General features: G+C 41.5%; 1 protein-coding gene across 2 annotated transcripts in view; it reads left to right on the top strand.

Annotated features, from left to right (window-relative positions):
- The first annotated feature begins 1,073 nt into the window (after positions 1 to 1,073).
- Positions 1,074 to 20,391, top strand: part of HEPACAM2 (HEPACAM family member 2) — a 179,015-nt gene continuing 159,697 nt past the window's right edge. The window contains exon 1 of one of the 2 annotated variants that reach the window (XM_089692116.1): positions 1,074 to 1,463. In XM_089692116.1, coding sequence (XP_089548242.1) covers positions 1,403 to 1,463 — 61 coding nt within the window. In that variant the 5' untranslated portion in view covers positions 1,074 to 1,402. The remainder of the gene's footprint in view (positions 1,464 to 20,391) is intronic. The other variant, XM_089692115.1, reaches the window with a different exon arrangement.

Below are 20,391 nucleotides of genomic sequence, written 5' to 3'. Positions count from 1 at the left end.
TCAGTGCCGCCCATCAATGACACCTATCAGTGCCTCCTCATTAAGGCCCACCTGTGCTGCCTCATCAGCACTGCCTCATCAGCGCCACCCCATCAGTGCTGCCTCATCAGTGCTACCTATCTGTGCCCATCAGTGCTACCTATCAGTGCTGCCTATCTGTGCTCATCAGTGCTACCTATCAGTGCCACCTCATCAGTGCCCATCAGTGCCGCCTCATCAATGCCCATCAGTGCTGCCTATCAGTGCCCATCAGTGCTATCTTTCAGAGCCCATCAGTGCTACCTATCAGTGCCCATCAGTGCTGCCTAACAGTGCCTCCTCATCAATGCCCACCAGTGGTGCCTCATCAGTGCTACCTATCAGTGCTGCCTCATCAGTGCTACCTATCTGTGCCCATCAGTTCTACCTATCAGTGCCCATCAGTGCTGCCTAACAGTGCCTCCTCATCAATGCCCACCAGTGGTGCCTCATCAGTGCTGCCTCATCAGTGCTACCTATCAGTGCTGCCTCATCAGTGCTACCTATCTGTGCCCATCAGTGCAGCTTATCAGTGCCCATCAGTGCTGCCTATCAGTGCTCATCATTGCTGCCTATCAGTGCAGCCTCATCAATGCACATCAGTGAAGGAGAAAAATTACCTGTTTGCTAAATTTTCTAACAGAAACAAAGAAAACTTTATTTTTTAAAAAATGTTTTTGCTATTTTTTTGTGTATAGCGCAAAAAAATAAAACACCCAGTGGTGATTAAATACCACCAAAAGAAAGTTCTATTTGTGTGAAAAAAATGATAAAAATGACATATGGGTACAGTGTTGCATGACTGCGCAATTGTCATTCAAAGTGCGACAGCGCTGAAAGCTGAAAATTGGCCTGGGCAGGAGGGGGTGAAAGTGCCCGGTAGGCAAGGGGTTAAAAAAAAAAGGAAGTGAGGGGCGACTCTGACTGGTGGTGATGACGGGTATTGGCTGATGAAGAAAGCAACAGCAGGCAAAAAAAAAAAATGAACAGTAGCAAATAATTAATAAGTGTTGCCTGTTAGTTCATTTACAGCATTGACAAAGCAGCGGCGAGGATAAGCGGCGAGGAATCACAACTATTCATGTGGAAAGCCTGCCAGGCTGAGTCTAAACAACCCCTGGTGGATGTGGGCTGGTTTCATCCAGGGAGCCTGCCTGGAACAAATAATAGTCCCCATTAGCTGGCCCGGCCAGTGCAGGGTAAACAGTCATTTAGCAGGTGTTCCTTCCCCTATAGTCTCTGTATGCACATTCAAATCACCTAAGGGAAGAGGCAGGCTGGAGTCTGACAACCCTCTGCTGATTTGCCTGGCAAATCCTTCAGCAGCAGCAGCTGTCGTCTCCAGGAGTCACTCAGGAGCTGAAGTCACAGACAGGATGCTTCTATGGAGCGCCTCTCTTGCACACGCCACTTTCTGAAGTGCTGCATGTACATCCTCGTGGCAGGTAAGTCCCTTTAAATTCCATTTTTAACCCTCGCTTCTAACCGTGCAATGATGATGTGCAGTAACCCAGAGCGACCGGATGTCAGTGCGTTGCAGATGGGTCAGTTAGAAAAAAAAGAAAAAGGTTGCTATGGATTACTGCACTCGACACATTGTCTTAGCTCCGGGGGCTAAGAGTCCTCGATTTCCAGGGACAGCGCTGGATTTTGAAAAGCTGTACCTGGAATTTTTAGTTCCAGCAAATGTTTGAGATTACTTTGCAGACAGTGGCATAATAAAATCCTTGGTTTTCCACATGTGTAACCACTTTTATTAATTCTTTTTTAGGAAATATTTTTTATGAATATATTTTTTTAATATTAGATCAGATATTTGCTTTTTTTTCTTTCTTTTCTTTCATTTTTTTCTTTTCTTTCTTTTCTTTCTTTATCTTTCTTTTTTTTTTCTTTCTTTTCTTTCTTTTTTCTTTCTTTTTTTCTTTCCTTTCTTTCTTTTTTTTATTCTCTCTTTTCTTTCTTTTTTCTTTCCTTTCTTTCTTTTTTATGCTTTCTTTTTTTTTTCTTTCTTTTCTTTTTTTTTAAGCAAGATGCATGGGTGTTACCTGTGTGACATTTGGCACCATGACTACTTTTAATAATTGCATATGTGATTATCTGCACACAAGTGTGTGAAAAAAGCTCCAAGCATGAAGTGAGAAATAATCATTCTTTTATTTTTTTTAATTTTGTTTTTGGAGAGTACATTAATTTTTTTAGAGAGAATGTGTTTTTAAATATTAAACAAATGTAAGGTTCGCAGATTTGCTTTGTGTGTTACCTGTGTTACATTTGCCACCACAGCCACTTTAAACATTTGTTGTTTTTTTATGAAGGACATTTTTCTTTATATTAAATAGATGTAAGGCTTGCAGATTTGCTTTTTAGTATCTTATTTATTTTTTTCAGAAATATGTAGGCGTGTTACCTGTGATACATTTGCCACCACAGCCACTTTAAACATTTGTTGTTTTTTTATGAAGGACATTTCTTTTTATATTAAATAGATGTAAGATTCGCAGATTGGCTTTTTACTATCTTATTTTTTTCTTTTTTTTAAGAAATATGTATGCATGTTATCTGTGTTACATTTGCCACCACAGCCACTTTAAACATTTGTTGGTTTTTTTATGAAGGACATTTCTTTTTTTTTTAAATAGATGTAAGATTCGCAGATTTGCTTTTAACTATCTTATTTTTTTTCCCTTTTTATTAAAAGAAATATGTAGGCGTGTTACCTGTGTTACATTTTCCACCACAGCCACTTTAAACATTTGTTGTTTTTTTTATGAAGGACATTTTTTTTATATTATATAGATGTAAGGTTCACAGATTTGCTTTTTACTATCTTCTTTTTTTCCTCTTTTTTTTTAAAGAAATATGTAGGTGTATTACCTGTGTTACATTTGCCACCACAGCCACTTTAAACAATCGTTTTTTTATGAAGGGCATTTTTTTTTTTTAATTTTAAATAGATGTAAGGTTTGCAGATTTGCTTTTTACTATCTTATTTTATTGTCTTTGGGTTTGAATTTAAGAAATATGTATGGTGTTACCTGTGTTTCATTCGCCGCCTTGACTACTTTTAAACATTCATTGTTTTTTTAGAGAGAATTTTTTTTTATATTATATAGATGTGAAGTTCAAACATCTGCTTTTCACTGGGGTAGATTTACTACAGCTGAAGCACTCAAAATCTGGTGCAACTGTGTATAGTAGCCAATCAGCATCTAACTTCAGTTTGTTCAATTAAGTTTTGACAATAAAACCTGGAAACTGATTGGTTTCTATGCAGAACTGTACCAGATTTTGCACTCTCCAGTTTTGTTAAATAACCCCCACTGTCTTATCCTATTTTCTTTTATAGGGTTCACGGAATACTGTATGTATGGGTTTGGTTTTACAGTTATTAGATATGACTTTTTGTAAAGCTGAAACAGCTATTTTAAATACCACTTGATAATGTAAGGAAACAAAGTGGTCTTCTGGTAAAATATGGAATTGAATTGACCAAGATCTAGCAACAGAGACTATGGAAATATGTGTAAATGCTGAAAATGTGTGGCTTGTTGGAAGCCTTGGAGATACCAATCTTGATAGTGTAAAGAAACGAAGTTGTCCCCCGGTAAAATATGAAACAGAATTGGTCAAGATCTGGCTAGCAACAGAGACTATGGAACATGTGTAAATGCTAAGAACTTGCAGATTTTAGGAAACCATGGAGATGCAAAAATCATGGAGATACAAGAATCATGGAGATACAAGCCCTGAACACCATGTTAGGGGGTATTTGTATTAAGGTGGTATTTATTGGCATACTTTATTAAGGCTCTGAAAAAAGGTCCCTAGCGTGGATGAGCTCAGGCATGTTCAGACATGAGCCTGAACATACCTGAGCTGACCCCTAGTACCAAAGCTAGAACAATGGGTAAAACAATAGAATTCTGGCCTTGCACAGGACATTCTTTGCTTGTAGTTTGTAAGTTCTGCTTACATTTGTGAGGTTTCCTCCAAATAAGCCCAAGACGTAAATGTCCCTAATTTCCAGGAAGAGCATTGGAGTTTGAAAAGTTGTACCTGAATTTTTTTTAGTCCCTGGAAAGGTTCGAGATTACTTCTCACACAGTGGCATAATAAAAACCTTCCTTTCCCATGAAACATTTGCTGTTTACTATCTTATGAAAATGTGAAATAGCTATTGTATACGACGTCTTATAGTGTAAAGAAGCAAAGCAGTCTTCTGATAAAATATGGAATAGAATTGGCTGGTAACAGAGCCAATGGGAATACTTTTAAATGCTGAAAATGTGTGGATTGTTGGAAACCTTGGAGATACAAGTCTTAAACACCGGTTTATATTTTTATTGAGTTAGCATTTATTGATAATGATACACTTGAGGGTGTAAGGAAACAATGCGGTCTTCTGATAAAATATGAAATAGAATTGGCCAAGAACTGGAAGGCAACAGAAACTATAGAACATTTTTTGCTAAGAACTTGTAGGAAACCATGGAGATACAAGAATCATGGATATACAAGAATTATGGAGATACAAGCCCTGAATGCCATTTAAGGGTTTATATGTATTAAAGTGGCATTTATTGGCGTAGTTTACTAAGGCTCCTGATATAAAGTCCCTAGCAGGAATGAGCCCAGGCATGTTCAGACATGAGTCCAAACACCCCTGAGCTGACCCCTAGTACCAAGGCTAAAGCAACTGGTAAGACAATAGCTTTACTGGGAGTTCAGTTCAGTCCCCACCAAGGACAAGACATTTTTTGCATGTGGTTTTTAAGTTATGCTTGCATTTGTGAGATTTCCTCCAAACAAACCCAAGAATTAAATGTGCCCATTTTCCAAGGAGAGCATTGAAGTTTAAAAAGTTGTACCTGGATTTTTTTTTCTTGTCTCTGGAAAAGTTTGAGATTACTTTGCACACAGTGGCATAATAAAAACCTACCTTTTCCATGACAGATTTAATATTCATTATCTTATGTGAAACAGATGTTTTATATAACACTTTATAGCAGCCTTTCTCAATCATTTCAGCACAGAGGAACCCTTGAGAAACTTTCCAGTCTCAGGGAACCCCTACTAAAAATTACTATATCTACAACTCATGATACTATAGTGGGATGGTTAGTGGGAAGAATGCTCCTTCCACCTGAGGTTATTAGGATGAATTATCCCCTTACAGATATCTGAAAAGATCAATGGTGTCAGTGGGAACTTATCTGAGATGCAGAAATTGCCCATTTCTCAAGGAACCCATAGCAACCTCTGGAGGAACCCTGGCTGAGAAACCCTGCTTTATAGTGTAAGGAAACAAAATGGTCTTCTGATAAAATATGGAAATGAATTTGGCCAAGATCTTACAACAGACTCTATGGAAATATTTTTTAAATGTTCAGAGCTTGTGGATTGTCAGAAACTATTGAGACAGAGGAATCATAGCAATACAAGGACCATGGAAATACCCGGATCATGGTGATACAAAGACCATGGAGATATGAGGCCTCAATGCCAGTGTTGGATTTTTTTGTATAGAGTTGGCATTTTTTTGGCGTACTTTAATATGGTTCTTGATAAGAGGTAACTAGGCTAGAATGACAGCTAGCACTGTTGTCTTGTTGTACTGGGTCCTCAGTCCAGTCCCCCAACAAGGACAGGACATTCTCTGCAAGTAGTTTGTTCTGCTTGTGTTTGCAAGGTTTTCAAAGGCCAAAAATATACATGTAGGGTCCAGGGGCGGACTGACAACTCATGGGGCCCCCAGGCAATAGGGGATCATGGGGCCCCTGTGTCCTTGCCCAAACTCAAAGAAGCCTATGAAAAAGGTACCAGGGGCATCTCATGGGGCCCCCTACTGACCCCGGGCCCTCGGGCAGTGCCCGAGTTTCCAAATGGTCAGTCCGCTCCTGGTAGGGTCAGTAGCTTGAACCTGTATTTGGCCCCACTGTGTGTCAGGGGCTCTTAGCTGCAAGCTCCTTCAACTTTCCGGACTAATGTGAACAGTTCAATGTTCTACATCAACTTCTGTGGGAGAAACTAATTAATGCTGTATGAAGATAATTAGAAAATGTGGAACTGTGAGCTCCAGCATGACCTCCTCGATTATATTTAGGTGATTTTTAACATAATATCATGGCTTGCTCCCGGTGTGGAACTACAAGTCTCAACACTTCCCACACCATTTAAAAACACAGTTCTATCTAGGTGGCATTCATTAGTATGGAAGTTCATCCACATGCTGATTTTCATATTCATACAGCAATGTATTATTTGTTAGCAGCAGTGGAACCACAAAAAATAGCAGGACACAAGTGAACAAGAGGTTGGGTGAATATTGCAGCTGATTTAACTGAGAAGGATATCAAGGTTCAGTCTTCCTGTGGAACTACAATTATCAGCATTGCCCTGCATCATTTAAACCACAGTTCTATCTTGGTGGAATCCACTGGATAGAATTGATCCACATACTGATCTTTACAATAAACAGCAATATATTATTTATTAGCAGCTATAGAAACACAACATCCAGCAGCACAGAAGTGAATGAATAGTCATTTATTTGCATTGAAATTGGGAGTGATTAATGCAGCTGATTAAAAACTGCAAACTTTGAGCTGTTACTAATAAGACTAAATGTATATTTTAAATTAATTGTTGATTTTTGAGAATTTAGTAACTAGTTGGTAAATATGGATTGCCACACATTGGCAATTTTATACCCATTGGAGGGGTCCCAGCTTTTGCCAGATATAGTAAATTTTACACCCATTGGAAGATTCCCAGTATTTGCCAAATATTGCCAATATTATACCCATTGCAGGAGTCCCAGCATTTGCCAAACATTGCCAATATTATACCCGCTGGAGGAGTTCCAGCATTTGCCAAAGATTCCCAGTATTATAGTCATTGGAGGAGTCCCAGCATTTGCCAAAGATTGCCAATATTATACCCATTGGATGAGTCCCAGCATTTGCCAAAGTTTGCCAGTTTTATACCCATTGGAGGAGTCCCAGAATTTGCCAAAGATTCCCAATATTATACCCATTGGAGGAGTCCCAGCATTTGCCAAAGATTCCCAATATTATACCCATTGGAGGAGTCCCAGCATTTGCCAAAGTTTGCCAGTTTTATACCCATTGGAGGAGTCCCAGAATTTGTCATACATTGCCAATATTATGCCCATTGGAGGAGTCTTAGCATTTATAACACACATACTCCTGGAGGTCGCCTATTTTATTCACAATTGCTGCAGTTTGTCAAATATCTGGATCTCCTGTTCTCCGATGAGAGATGCAGAACCCAGTAACATTTACTATATTTATATCAGGGTCAGCGCTAGCATTAATTGGCACAGATGGCTTTGAGACATCTGCCTTTTTACAGCTTTATCAATGATTCACTAAAGATTACTATGGAGTCTCGCCATGCTCATTGCAGCCATACACAGTGTACAGTCACCACACAGAAAATGGCAATTGAAGGCTCAATTTCTCATTTGCTGTCATTCGGTATCCAAGCCAAAATCACTTATCAGTCCTTTGAGCAAAGGAGGTGAATATGAGGTACAAGCCCTGAGTGTGATCAAATCCCGATATTCTCCTATTTATTCTTTTTAAAAATGCCATGTTTCAGTCTCCCACTGAAGGAACTGACCTGTTGTCATGGGCAACTGCTTCAATTTCACTCCAGTTGTTTTTGGTCAAGGATTCGTAAATAAGCCCCATTGACTTTAAAGTTAACCTATCTATTCTATAAAATCAAGATAGATGTACAAATTCCCATTAGACTTTTAAAGGTAATTGGCATTTACTTTTGATTGCCATAAAGGACACACATGTTATGAGGGTCAGGGCCAGGGGTGGGCAGGAGGGGTGGCTGCTCTGGGCACTATGGTATCATGTGAGGTGGGGGGGCACTGCAAGGAGATTGGGGGGAGGGCATTTGTGTTGGAAGGGGGAATTTGTGGGATGGCAGGGGGTAAGAATTGTTCTAGGAGGGGCAATTTGGGAGGGGGTGCTAGGAGTGATGATTCGGGGGGATTTGTGTTGGGAGGGGGGTTGGGGGATGAGGATTTGTGCTAGAGGGGATTGGGGGGGGGGGTTGTGCTAGAAGAGGTCATACAGTAGAGGGGAAAAGGGATTTGTGCTAGGCTAGGAGAGGATTTTTTTTTTTTGGGGGGGGGGGGGATTTTTGCTAGTAGAGATAATTGGTGGGTATTTGTCATAGGAGTTGAAATTTGGTGGTAGAGGATTTGTGCTAGGAGGGATTGGTGGGAGGAATTTGTGCTGGGAGGGGGCTTTGATGTGGGAGGGAGAGGATTTGTGCTCGAAAGGGAAATTTGAGGTGTAGAGGATTTGTGCTAAGTGGTTGGGGAAGTGGGGATGGGGGGGGGTCAAAGATTTCTGCTGGGAGGGGGAACAGGGGGTGGATTTGTACTGGGTGGAGGGTGAATTTATGCTTAGGGGGTAAACGTGCAGATTAGTGATTGATTTATTTTGGGGAGGTGGGGGGATTTTTGCTTACATAATGCTCATACATCTTGGGAGGGAGCAGTTTGGCATGTTGGCCCTGTGCTCTAAATGAACTTGTCCTGGCACTGCATGTTATACTAAAGAAGGATTGCCAAGGGGTGCTGCAGCTCTGTTGGCCTGTGTGGTTGCATGTTTCTCCTGGGGAGAGCTTGGCTCTGCTTTAGGTGGGAAGTGGCAATTGATGAGATGCTTTCAGACCATGGAATGCTTTTAGCTGCACTTTTGGCTGGTCTACTTTGTATCATAACAGTTTGTATGTCCATCATCAGCTACAGTATACACCCTTAAGGAAGAGGAGAAAGGAATCATCTCGAAATGCGTTGGAGTCTGTCCGATTGGGGTGTATTGTGAAATATACAAGCATCATATGACAATGCAATATTCCCTCATGATGGATTTTGGGTATCTTACTGACATGTTGTATTTTGTAGATTCACAAAATATCAGCTGATATATTTTATGTGTTTAAACTTTTTTACACGTTATCTTCACAGCCTTTGGAAGTCCCATGGGAAGCTATATGTCTTTCTTGATATTATATGTAGGGATGTGGGCAGTGTAATCCTTTATTGGGTCATTATATCATAGTCCATTAGTATATTTTATAAAAGGTAGCTCCTGGATCTTCAGCTGCTGTAAAAGTTGGGTTTTACAAACATTTATAATAAACATAGGTTTTTCCTATGGACAAAACAATGGGTTCGTATTAAAGCTGGCTGCCACAGCATTACCCTTCCTCCGAATGGAGTCCAGCATGAAGAATACTTGTGTCAGTTCCATTCCGATCCCTGTCGGAGCTTACGCAGGGCTCTTCTCCCCCCCCCCCCTTCCCTGTCCCCCAGTCAATCAGCAAGCACCAGTGCTGTCACATGGGAAAATGAAGTAAGTCACATGATTCCGGTATCCAAAAGTACCCAGTATTTTTCTTCCATAGTACAGTAAGGGAAAGGTAGGTATATGTAGTAGGAAGAGAGTCATTAAAGTGAACCAATTTCTTTGCCCTCCATGGGAAAAGCGTACATTTACTTTAAAGCAGCCTTTCTCAACTTTTTCAACACAGAGGAGAGCTTGAAATACACTTCTCGGTATCAGGGAACCCCTCCTAAAAATTACTATATCTACAACTCATGATATATTAGTGGGATGGTCAGAAGGAAGAATGCTCCTTACACTTGTGGTCATTGAGAAGAATGAACCCCTTTCAGGTAACTAAACAGATCATTGATGTCAGTGGGAACTTATCTGAGAGGCAGAAATTGCTCATTGCTCAAGGAACCCCTAGCAACCTTTGGAGGAACCCTAGTTGAGAAACCCTACTTTTAGGTATGTTTCTACCCATATTATTTATGTACATGTAACAGAAGTTGTGGAACTTCAAGTACCATTGTATGCTGGAATATTTTATTAGACATTCCTTACTTATTATTTTATATTATTAAGCATAATTTAAAGGGAAAACCCATCCAAAGGTGGTATGTTAGTTACAGGTGGATCCTAGTGGACCATAGATGGGCCATAAATCCCAGGTCTGATCCTGTCTACCTGGAAAGGTATAAATAACAGTTCAGCTGGGATGGTGGGAGCTCCTTATAATGGGCACAGCAGTTATGCAGACCTTGAACTCAACACAGAAGTCTCATCAGGAGAGTCCCCAAGAGAAACATTCAAAGGGTTTGGCTCTCTAGCATCTACCAAAGACTGAAACATCAGTGTTGGTTGGCCTAACTCTTTCAAAATCAGCTACAACAGGATGGACACCCACCTACAGCTTGTAACTCATATGCCCTTCATAGGCATGGTACCCATGCAGTATCTGGTGTTCCACATGAAACCATAATCAAGGTGTCTCTCCTTCAACGCTGGACCCTATTAACCAGATGTTTATTCTATTTTATGGAGAATCCACCATAATTATTGCATTTTAATACCAATGGTAAATGGCTGGAGCTGGGTATTCTGGTGAGATGACCTCAACAATGGAGTCACTGAGAGATGCAAGAAGTTGGCATGTAACTGAACCTGAATGTTTGGGTGGGGCTGAACTTCTTTTCACTTTATAGTAAGACAGTGATTATTGATAATATAAATAAGAGGTAGCCTGGGGTGCATCAGGAACCTCGGTTGTGGACAACCAACTGCTGTAGTACTCTACATCTCAACATACACTGAGATGCTAAAGTGAATTTAAATCTGAGCTTCAACCTTCCCTTCAGTCTTGCACAGTTGTATGGGCTCCTCTTCCTGGCTGAAATTGTTTAGTCTGATTTCACTGCACACTTGTGAGCTTCTTAGATAGAGCCTGCCTCATTTGCTGTTTGAAAGACATCCAGCGTCATCTAGCACTTTCCTCTCCAGCCATATTCTCCCTGGCCGACCATTCAATGGGATTTTAGATCTTTTGAATCTCGGAGGCTCAGGATCACCTGTGGGAGTTACCAAGGGTGGTCTACATACAAATACAATGTGTCTTGGAACACCCACTCCTCCAGACTGACAGCCACCAATCAAGGTATTTTAATATTTGCTTCCTTCCAAGTCCTAACTCCTGGCATGCATCAGGGCTGAGGACTCTTGGGAGGGGTACTGAGGCAGGGTGCTGTGATGTTTTTAGGAAGCTATGTACAGCACCCAGCTAGCCCCCCCACAAACCATGATCTGCCTGCATTACATAGAGAAGCAGAGAGATCAAGTGATGACATCAACAGGTCTCAACTATGGTATGTAATGAAACCAGGTTAATTTAAAAATGTCATAAGCATGCTGACTGGGGCAGGGTGGCAGGAAAGGCAAAAGTTAAAAAGATTACAGTTCAGCTTTAAATACAAGTAAAAGTTACATAAAATGTATGCTTACTGATCCTTAAATTTGATGGCTGAATTGGTTTTCTTTATCCAGGAACTCATCTCTTTATTTTCACCTGGTGATCCTGTTGATAATGCACTTCTTGTCTTAGGGTGACAACATGACAACACTGCTTCTCCATAGATGCAGTACAATGAAGGTTGTCACCCTAGGAGAGCAAGAGTATTAGAACTACAGAAATCCTTCCTCTTTCCTCATATCCATAACATAGGAGGATGTGTTCTATAGATCACAGTGATACCTGGGCAAGACTGATAACAGTCAGTTGAGGCAGAAACACTGGAAGTTATTATCTGACAACATTTCCGGCAGGATCAACAGGTATTTTTTTACACTCATCGAACAGATTAAACAATATCCTTTCAGTGGTGCATTATACAGACCAAAAAGGGAGAAAATAAGAGAAGATTATTGTAAGTTGTTACCTGCATTTTAATGCATGTGTATTGCATCACAGATACCATCTGAATAAATGATGTATGTAAACTAAGTCAATCAGTAGATAATACAATAAAACAATAATAATATACTTTTTTGTATACCAAGTATAAGAATTGTTCAGTTAAATTCTTCTCAGTGTAAAGAGTAGAGGAACAAAGATGCGCCCAGTCCCTACAGATCACTGTAGTTGTTCTAATAGCCCTGGAATATCACAATGCATATATAAATGGGTAATCAGCCCATAGATGTAAGATCCGGAGAGAGGCAGCATGGATACGTATTTATAGCTTGAATTATTCAGCGACCACATCTGTCATTCATATAACCGCTGACAGCAGGAAAACAATGGATGTTGCCGTTTACAAATGCTTCCTTTCATGCTGTATAGAGGAGACTTTGTACGTTAAGAGTTTTAAATCATTCATCAATGGACGGTCTGGCCTTTCACTTGTAATTATTTTTTAAAGGGAATCTGTCACCTGTGAAGCAAAATCACTCATCTATATCACTGGAAGGAAAGGGAAAAATCCCATCCTGTCCTATGTGCCTGGTTATGTATGTGATGTATATTGATGCGTGTTTAACAAACAGGACATATACATTTTTTTAATTTTTAAAGTTCTGTATGTATATATGTTCAGAATGTATGTATATATGTAGGTATGTGCATTTGCATGTAGGTATGCATGGGTGTATGTTTGCAGGTATTATTATTTATTTCAGATACTTATATAGCACCATCAATTTATGTAGCACTTTGCATATATATTGTACATTCGCATCAGTTCCTAACCCCCAAGGGGTGTACAATCTAAGGTCCCTAACTCACATACACATGCTAGGGCCAATTTAGACAGGATCCAATTAACCTACCAGCATGTCTTTGGAGTGTGGGAGGAAACCCACACAGGCAGAGGGAGAACATGCAAACTCCAGGGAGGTGGTGCCGTGGTTGGGAATCAAACCAATGGCCCTAGTACTGCCAGGCGGAAATGCTAACCATTTAGCCACTGTGCTGCCCGTAGGTATGTACATAGCTTTGCATATGTGTATGTATATAGGTAGGTATATATATATATATATATATGTAGGTAAGTATGTATTTATATATGTGTGTAGATATGTGTGTATGCATGCATGTAGGTAGGTATGTATGTATGTATATATGTAGGTAGGTATGTGCATATGCATGTAGGTATGTATGTATTTAAGTAGGTATGTATGTAAGTATACATATATGTAGGTATATAGGTAGGGTTATGTATGTATGTACAGTAGGTGTGTATTTTTGTAGGTATGTATGCAGGTATGTACATATGTAGGTATATAGGTATGTATGTATATATGTAGGTAAGTATGTGTGCATGTATGTATGAATGTATATATGTTTATATGTGGGTATGTATGTGCATATGCATGTAGGTAGGTATGTATTTAGGTATGTATATATGTAGGCAGGTATGTGTGTATGTAGGTATGTGCATATGCACGTGTGTTGGTAGGTAGGTATGTAAGTATTTAGGTATGCATGTGTGTAGGTATATAGGTAGGTGTGTGTGTATATAAAGTATCTCACAGAAGTCCACCCCTCACATTTTTTTAAATATTTTATTCTATCTTTTTCTGTGACAACGCTGAAGAAATGACACTTTGCTACAATGTGACGTAGTCAGTGTACAGCTTGTATAACATGTAAATTTGCTGTCTCCTCAAAATAACTCAACACACCGCCATTAATGTCTAAACCGCTGGCAACAAATGTGAGTCCACCCCTAAGTGAAAATGTCCAAATTGGGCCCAATTAGCCACTTTCCCTCCCCAGTGTCATGTGACTCGTTAGTGTTACAAGGTCTCAGGTGTCAGTGGGGAGCAGGTGTGTTAAATTTGGTGTTATCACTCTCACTCTCATACTGGTCACTGGAAGTTCAATATGGCACCTCATGGCAAAGAACTCTCTGAGGATCTGAAAAAAAGAAATGTTGCTCTACATAAAGATGGCCTAGGCTATAAGAAGATTGCCAAGACCCTGAAACTGAGCTGCAGCACGGTGGCCAAGACCATACAGCGGTTTATTAGGACAGGTTCCACTCAGAACAGGCCTCACTATGGTCGACCAAAGAAGTTGAGTGCACGTGCTCAGCGTCATTTCCAGAGGTTTTCTTTGGGAAATAGACGTATGAGTGCTGCCAGCATTGCTGCAAAGGTTGGAGGGGTGGGGGGTCAGCCTGTCAGTGCTCAGACCATACGCCGCACACTGCATCAAATTGGTCTGCATGGCTGTCGTCCCAGAAGGAAGCCTCTTCTGAAGATGATGTACAAGAAAGCCCAAAAACAGTTTGCTGAAGACAAGCAGACTAAGGACATGGATTACTGGAACCATGTCCTGTGGTCTGATGACACCAAGATAAACTTCTTTGGTTCAGATGGTGTCCAGCGTGTGTGGCGGCAACCAGGTGAGGAGTACAAAGACAAGTGTGTCTTGCCTATAGTCAAGCATGGTGGTGGGGGTGTCATGGTCTGGGGCTGCATGAGTGCTGTCGGCACTGGGGAACTACAGTTCATTGAGGGAACCATGAATGCCAACATGTACTGTGACATACTGAGCAGAGCATGATCCCCTCCCTTCGGAGACTGGGTAGTATTCCAACATGATAATGACCCCAAACACACCCCCAAGACGACCACTGCCTTGCTAAAGAAGCTGAGGGTAAAGGTGATGGACTGGCCAAGCATGTCTCCAGACCTAAACCCTATTGAGCATCTGTGGGGCATCCTCAAATGGAAGGTGCAGGAGCGCAAGGTCTCTAACATCCACCAGCTCTGTGATGTCGTCATGGAGGAGGGGAAGAGGACTCCAGTGGCAACCTGTGAAGCTCTGGTGAACTCCATGCCCAAGGGGGTTAAGGCAGTGCTGGAAAATAATGGTGGCCACACACAATATTGACACTTTGGGCCCAATTTGGACATTTCCACTTAGGGGTGTACTCAGTTTTTCTTGCCAGCAGTTTAGACATTAATGGCTGTGTTGAGTTATTTTAAGGGGATAGCAAATGTACATGTTATACAAGCTGTACACTGACTACGTCACATTGTAGCAAAGTGTCATTTCTTCAGTGTTGTCACATGAAAAGTTATCATAAAATATTTACAAAAATGTGAGGGGTGTACTCACTTCTATGAGATACTGTAGATTTCATTTGGGTGCAGCGTTGCATGACTGCATAATTGTCAGTTACAGCAACGCAGCGCCGTAATGCAAAAAATGGCCTGGTCAGGAGGAAGGGGGGGATCCTCTGGAGGACAAGTGGTTAACCATTTTGCCAATCACACCTGTACACCCCCTATGGACCAGAGCAGTTTTACATTTCTGCTATGGACCTGTTTATTCAGCAATAACTTTGCCATTACTAAAGATAACAAGATAATACTTATATTTAAGGACAAACAATGATTTATTTCATGATATTGCCTTGCAACAATGATTTTATTTTTGCAATCTTTAGACAATAAAATGCAACAAAACTAATCAAACGCACATTTTCTGTTTTTTTGGGGTTGTTTTTTTTAACCAGTGTTAGTTAAAAAATAAATAGTGTTACTGCAAATAAAATGTGCATGTTTTATTCTGCAATTTGTCCTTTTTAAGATGACACTAAAATTATTCTGATTCAAAGCATTGCAAAGTTATTTACAAATGATATACAGAGTGTACAGAAGCTGCACACTCACTACATTGTAGCAAAGTGTCATTTCTTCAGTGTTGTCACATGAAAAGATAGAATCAAATATTGACAAAAATGTGAGGGGCGGACTCACTTCTGGGAGATACTGTAGGTATGCATATATATAGGTATATATGTAGGCAGGTATGTATATGTATGCAGTTCAGAGGCGGACTGACCATTTGGAAACTCAGGCACTGCCCGAGGGCCCGGGGGCAGTAGGGGGCCCCATGAGATGCCCCTGGTACCTTTTTCATAGGCTTTTTGAGTTTGGGCAAGGACACAGGGGCCCCATGATCCCCTATTGCCCGGGGGCCCCATGAGTTGTCAATCCGCCCCTGGTAGGGGGCCCTATGAAATGCCCCTGGTACCTTTTTCATAGGCTTTTTTGAATTGGGGCAAGGACACAGGGGCCCCATGATTCCCTATTGCCCGGGGGCCCCATGAGTTATCAGTCCACCCCTGATGCAGTTATGTATTTTTGTATGTATGCATGAGTGTATGTAGGTACAGTAGGTAAACATACATGTAGGTATATATGTAGGCAGGTATGTATGTAGGTATGCAGTTATGTATTTTTGTAGGTCTGTATGTAGGTACAGTAGTTATGCATATATGTAGGTATATATGTAGGCAGGTATGCATGCATGTAAATGTATGCAGTTATGTATTTTTGTATGTATGCATGAGTGTATGTATGTAGGTACAGTAGGTAAACATATATGTAGGCAGGTATGTATGTATATGTATGCAGTTATGTATTTTTGCATTAGTGTATCTATGCAGGTATGTAGGTATGCCGGTATGTATTAATATGGAGGTAAGTATGTATGTAGGTAGGTATGTAGATACTGTATGGGTCTTCCCAATGAATGGGTTGATCTAACAAGGGTTTGCATATACTTTAATAGAATTAATGAAATTCTGCATGTTAATGTTAAATATTCTTCTTGAGGGGGGTGGGGGGAGAATTAAGCCTCACACACATTGTAAGTTCAGTGTTAGTACAGTGATTTCCCCCCTCCCCCCCCCCCTTAGAACACATCAGTCAGCCCTTTCAGCCATTGGCTGAGAGCGCTGGTTGGCAGCCCTTTTTTTGATCATGCCCCTTTGGGCTCGTTCACACTTGACTGTTTTACCAAGGCTTGCCAAATGCCCTTATAGTGTTTGGCAAGCGTTGGTCCGGCGTTTGCCGAGCGTTTTTTAACGCTCGCCAAACGCACCGCAAATGCCGCAGGCGCGGTTTAGCGCCGGTTGCTAGGCATTTGCCGAGCGTTAAAAACGCCCCACAAACTCCTATAATGAAGTTTGAATGGTGTTACCGCTCCGCAAACGCCCCGCAACCGTGTTGCAACTGCACCATAGACTAGAATAGGAGGCTTCAACGCCACTTGACTCGTCCAGAGGCATCCGTTTTGCCGCGACGCTAACGCTCCCGTTAGAACAGCACCATGTGCTGCAATGTGCAGAATTGTTCAAGGCATTTGGGAAGCGGTAAAAACGCTTCCCAAACGCCTCTCTGCCGCCTGAACACAACGCTAGTGTGAACGCAGCCTTTGACAGAAGCTGGCTGAATGTCCAGCTTCTGTCAGACTGGCTGCTGTGCACACACGCCGAATGTCGACCGATTTATGTTGAACCAGCAGAACCCCCCCGATTATTCAGATATGTGTGTACTCAGCTTTAGGGACAGATTGTCATTTACAGTAAAATTACAGGTTCTCTTGATAACACCCCCCCCCCCCCCCCAACCTATTTTGTGCTGACTAGCTAGCTAGAAGGTGTGCTGGGAAATGTTTGTGGCTTTCCACGCTTGCCTTCCTGATCTGAGTGGGTGACGTTGCTGCTTTGTTAGCAGTGAAAACCCGACAAAGGCGCAAACCCTTCCTGACTCTATGCAAAACTGAAACAATCAAAGTTTTGGTAGGAGTTCCCCTTTAAGCCCAGTCTGCCCTCCTGTCTCAGTCCTCAGCTAATCTAGGAGGAATCTTTTGTTGTCTGTCAACAGTGGCCGTGTTTTGGTCTTCTCTGATCCGGATGGTTTCCATCCACATTGCAGGCCTTGTGTACTCCAGTAGGTGGTCAGTTCACATTTTTCAGAGATGATGTGAAAACAGAACCAGAACATCCCAGAATAGGGTTTTATTTGTCAGAACCGGAGGCGGGGGAGGGGCTTTCACTGAGAATATAGAACCTATTAAAGGTGGCGGAGGGGGGGGGTTCTACTTGATACATTTATTTGGTTTAATCTGCCTTTTAACTAAACACTCCAGATGGCGAGTCTATATAACCCTTTCACTGCTGGACCCTGAGTTTGGCTCTTGGTTGCCTCCATGCCCCCATTGATTGGAATGGCCGCATTTGCTCATGTGAAAGATGCCTTCAGGATTTTACCAGCATATACTGTACAAGCGTACCTCGGTTTACAAGTTTAATGCGTTCTCTGGGACGTTTCGAATTGCGAAAAATTCATAAACCAAAATGTGATTTCCCATAGGAATGCATTGAAAACCAATTAATCCGTTCCGGAGGTCAGAAAAAAGTAAAAAAAAAAAATATTTTATATGTTCATAACTCTTTATAAAGTGCACTTTAGTGTCTTATCCAGGGGCGGACTGACCATTTAGCCATTCGGGCACTGCCCGAGGGTCCGGGGTCAGTATGGGGCCCCATGAGATGCCCCTGGTACCTTTTTTAGGCTTTTATGGGTGTGGTTTGAGTGTGGGCAAGGACACAGGGGCCCCATGATTTCCTATTGCCCGGGGGCCCCATGAGTTGTCAGTCCACCCCTGGTCTTATCTGCAGTAAATTAGCCCCAGAACCTGCGTATATAGTATGTGTTCGGTTTTATAGGGATGAGGTGGGCACCCTAGTATCGGTATCAATGCAACCCTAGGTTACCCTACGAAATAAATCAGAATCTGAAACTGGGGGAGGAAAACCCACGCTCTACTAAGGCTACGTTGGCACGTGCGTTTTCGCCATGGTGCGAATCCCAGCGGCGGAAATCTACTGATTTTGACATCTAGAAGCAGATATCTGCAGCCACCGAGTCCATAAAGTGCAATGACAGGCTGCCAGTGGCTGCAGTGATTCTTGACTGTTTTCACATCCAGCGACTACCTACAGCGATTGCAGCTGGATGTGCAGAGTTGATCATGGGCTGTGCGACGATGCTGAATAGCTGCGGCCATTGACAGCCTGTCATTGCATTGTACGGGAGCAGGAGCTGAAGATGTCCGCTTGCAGCTGTAAAACCAGCAGCAAGAATCTACTGATGATTCTACAAGAGGTTCCTGCTGCTGGGATTCGCACCATAGCTAAACGCCCGTGCCAATGGAGCCTTACGTGTTGAGCTCACTAAATGCAATGGGGTTGAAGAATGAAGAGTGCAAAATGTGGTCCAGTTCTGAATAGAAACCAATCAGCTTCCAGGTTTTATTGCCAAAGGTTAATTGAACAAGCTGAAGGTAGAAGCTGATTGGCTGCCATGCACAGCTGCACCAGATTTTGCACTCTCCATTATCAGAAAGGGCTCTTTCACACGGGACGGACCCGTTTAGTGGATCCGCTTGCTCAGCGGGGGGGATCTATCTGCTGATCCTTGCTGAGCAAGTGGATGACAGGTCTGTGTCCCTTCCAGACACAGAGCTGCTCGCTCTTCTCAATGGGCAGTCAGATGAAAACAGACCGCCTGTCCGATTTCATCCTATCCGATCCGACGGACGGAATTGGATCCCCATCCGTCCCTTTTTGGCGGATCGGATGTCGGCGGCTGTAAACGAACACATGTCCATTTACATCCACCGCTCCATAGAGGAGAGTGGAAGTTCTGATCAGGTCCACCTGAAAAACAGGCAGGCAGACCCGGTCAGACCGTTTGTGTGAAAGAGCCCTAAGGCCCCTTTCACATGTTTGTTCTGTTTTTTCTTGGAAAAAACATGACTAAACTAATGAAAAAAACAGATCAGTTTACATCCGTTCATCCATTTGCATCCGTTTACATCCGTTTTTCATCTGTTTATATCCATTTTTGCCTGTTTACATCTGTTTTTGTTCGTACTCATCAGTTTCCATCTGTTTCCATCTGTTTTTCTTCGTTTTCATCCGTTTCCATCCGGTTTTGTTAGTTTTCAACTGTTTCCTTCTGTTTCCATCCATTTTTGTCCATTTTTATCCATTTTCTTTCCGTTTACATCTGTTTTTGTTCATTTGCATCAGTTTTCATCCATTTCCATCCATTTTTCATCCGTTTATATCCGTTTTTGTCCGTTTACATCCATTTTTGTTAGTTCTCATCAGTTTCCATCTGTTTACATGTGTTTGTCTTCGTTTTCATCCGTTTACATCCATTTTTGTCCATTTTTATCCATTTTCTTTCCGTTTACATCTGTTTTTGTTCCTTTGCATCAGTTTCCATCCATTTCCATCCATTTTTCATCCGTTTATATCCGTTTTTGTCTGTTTATATCCATTTTTGTTAGTTCTCATCAGTTTCCATCTGTTTACATGTGTTTGTCTTCGTTTTCATCCGTTTACATCCGTGTTTGTTCTTTTTCATCCGTTTCTATCAGTTTTTGTCCATTTTCTTTCCGTTTACATCTGTTTTTGTTCGTTGCATCAGTTTACACCCATTTACATCTGTTTTTCATCTATTTACATCCATTTTTGTCCGTTTACATCTGTTTTTTTTTATGGAAGAAAAATAGGGTTTTCTTCCATTCAAAAAAACGGATGTTAATGGACACGGACATTAACAGAAGTAAACAGATGATGATCCTTTTACATCCGCTAGTCCATAGAAATACACGGGTGTCTGTAAACGG

The sequence above is a fragment of the Staurois parvus genome, unplaced genomic scaffold (assembly GCF_062004578.1).
Source record: "Staurois parvus isolate SC_StPar_1 unplaced genomic scaffold, SC_StPar_1.0 ptg000576l, whole genome shotgun sequence".
Classification (NCBI taxonomy): Eukaryota; Metazoa; Chordata; class Amphibia; order Anura; family Ranidae; genus Staurois; species Staurois parvus.
Note: the sequence above shows the minus strand (reverse complement) of the source record. Positions and strands in the feature narration are given on the sequence as shown.